The 921-nt window shown below is 49.9% G+C and overlaps 1 protein-coding gene across 1 annotated transcript in view; it reads right to left on the bottom strand.

Moving 5' to 3' along the window:
* Positions 1–202: 202 nt before the first annotated feature.
* Positions 203–921, bottom strand: part of LOC125481975 (zona pellucida sperm-binding protein 3-like) — a 6,101-nt gene continuing 5,382 nt past the window's right edge. Inside the window, exons 5-6 of the mRNA XM_048593942.1 lie at positions 429–563; positions 203–352 (exon numbers count right to left, since the gene is read on the bottom strand). Coding sequence (XP_048449899.1) covers positions 228–352; positions 429–563 — 260 coding nt within the window. The 3' untranslated portion in view covers positions 203–227. The remainder of the gene's footprint in view (positions 353–428; positions 564–921) is intronic.

Below are 921 nucleotides of genomic sequence, written 5' to 3'. Positions count from 1 at the left end.
TGGTGCAAAGTGATCTCATCAGAAATGGACTTCCCATTTTGTGTTGTCTACAAGCCCCTGTAGTCACTGCAAGAAGCAAAACCCAAACAATACCTTCAGTAAAAAAACATGCAGGAAGGTTTCTTCAGGGTTCAGAATGTAACCCCAGGAATATCAACTGCTATGTGAGGATGCAGAGACAAACGAGCTGCCAGAAACAAGAGACAAGGAATCACTGCTTTATTGGACTATTCCAACAATAGTTGAGTCTGCTTGTGTTTCCTGTACAGGAACAAGGCCATCAATGAAGCAGAGATCAGGGAGACAGCTGTCACTGTCAGGGCCACCATCAGAACCAGCTCAGACTGCACACCTACACAACAAGGAGACACCAATGGTTACTGAGGGAAACAGGGACAAAGAGGGAAACTAGCAGTCAGACAACTCACCGCCTGGAGACCTCTCCTGCATCCTTTGCTCAACCTCAGTCAGGGGCTCAGTTGCCAGGCTGGTCAGCTCAGGATCCAGAATGAGCAGGGGGCCAAGAGAGGCCTCACCCTCCCACTTCAATCCAGCTTCACTCTCTGCAAGAAACATTTCAGTCAGGGACAGGGAGGGGGTGTTGTAGCCACAACATCGAGAGGGTCAATGACCTACCACCTTCAGATTGAAGGTCTCTCCTTCTTCTGGAGGGAAAGAGGATCTCCCTTGTGCTACCACAGTTCCCCACATGGCAACAGGCACAAATGTCACTGTTCGATTCCTCCAGTGGGGTCCAGCTAAACAGGAGAAACAGCCCATGAGCAACACAGTGAAATCAACTCTCCCCAGCAACATCACCGAGGGACAGGGAGACAGTGGGATTGGGGTGTGCACACTTACACCTTGTGCAGCTTCTGGAAAGTACAAGCTTTGTTCCTGGAATCTCCCTGATCCACTGCA

This window comes from Rhincodon typus, unplaced genomic scaffold (assembly GCF_021869965.1).
Source record: "Rhincodon typus isolate 14 unplaced genomic scaffold, sRhiTyp1.1 hic_rhity00004698, whole genome shotgun sequence".
NCBI classification, from domain to species: domain Eukaryota; kingdom Metazoa; phylum Chordata; class Chondrichthyes; order Orectolobiformes; family Rhincodontidae; genus Rhincodon; species Rhincodon typus.
Note: the sequence above shows the minus strand (reverse complement) of the source record. Positions and strands in the feature narration are given on the sequence as shown.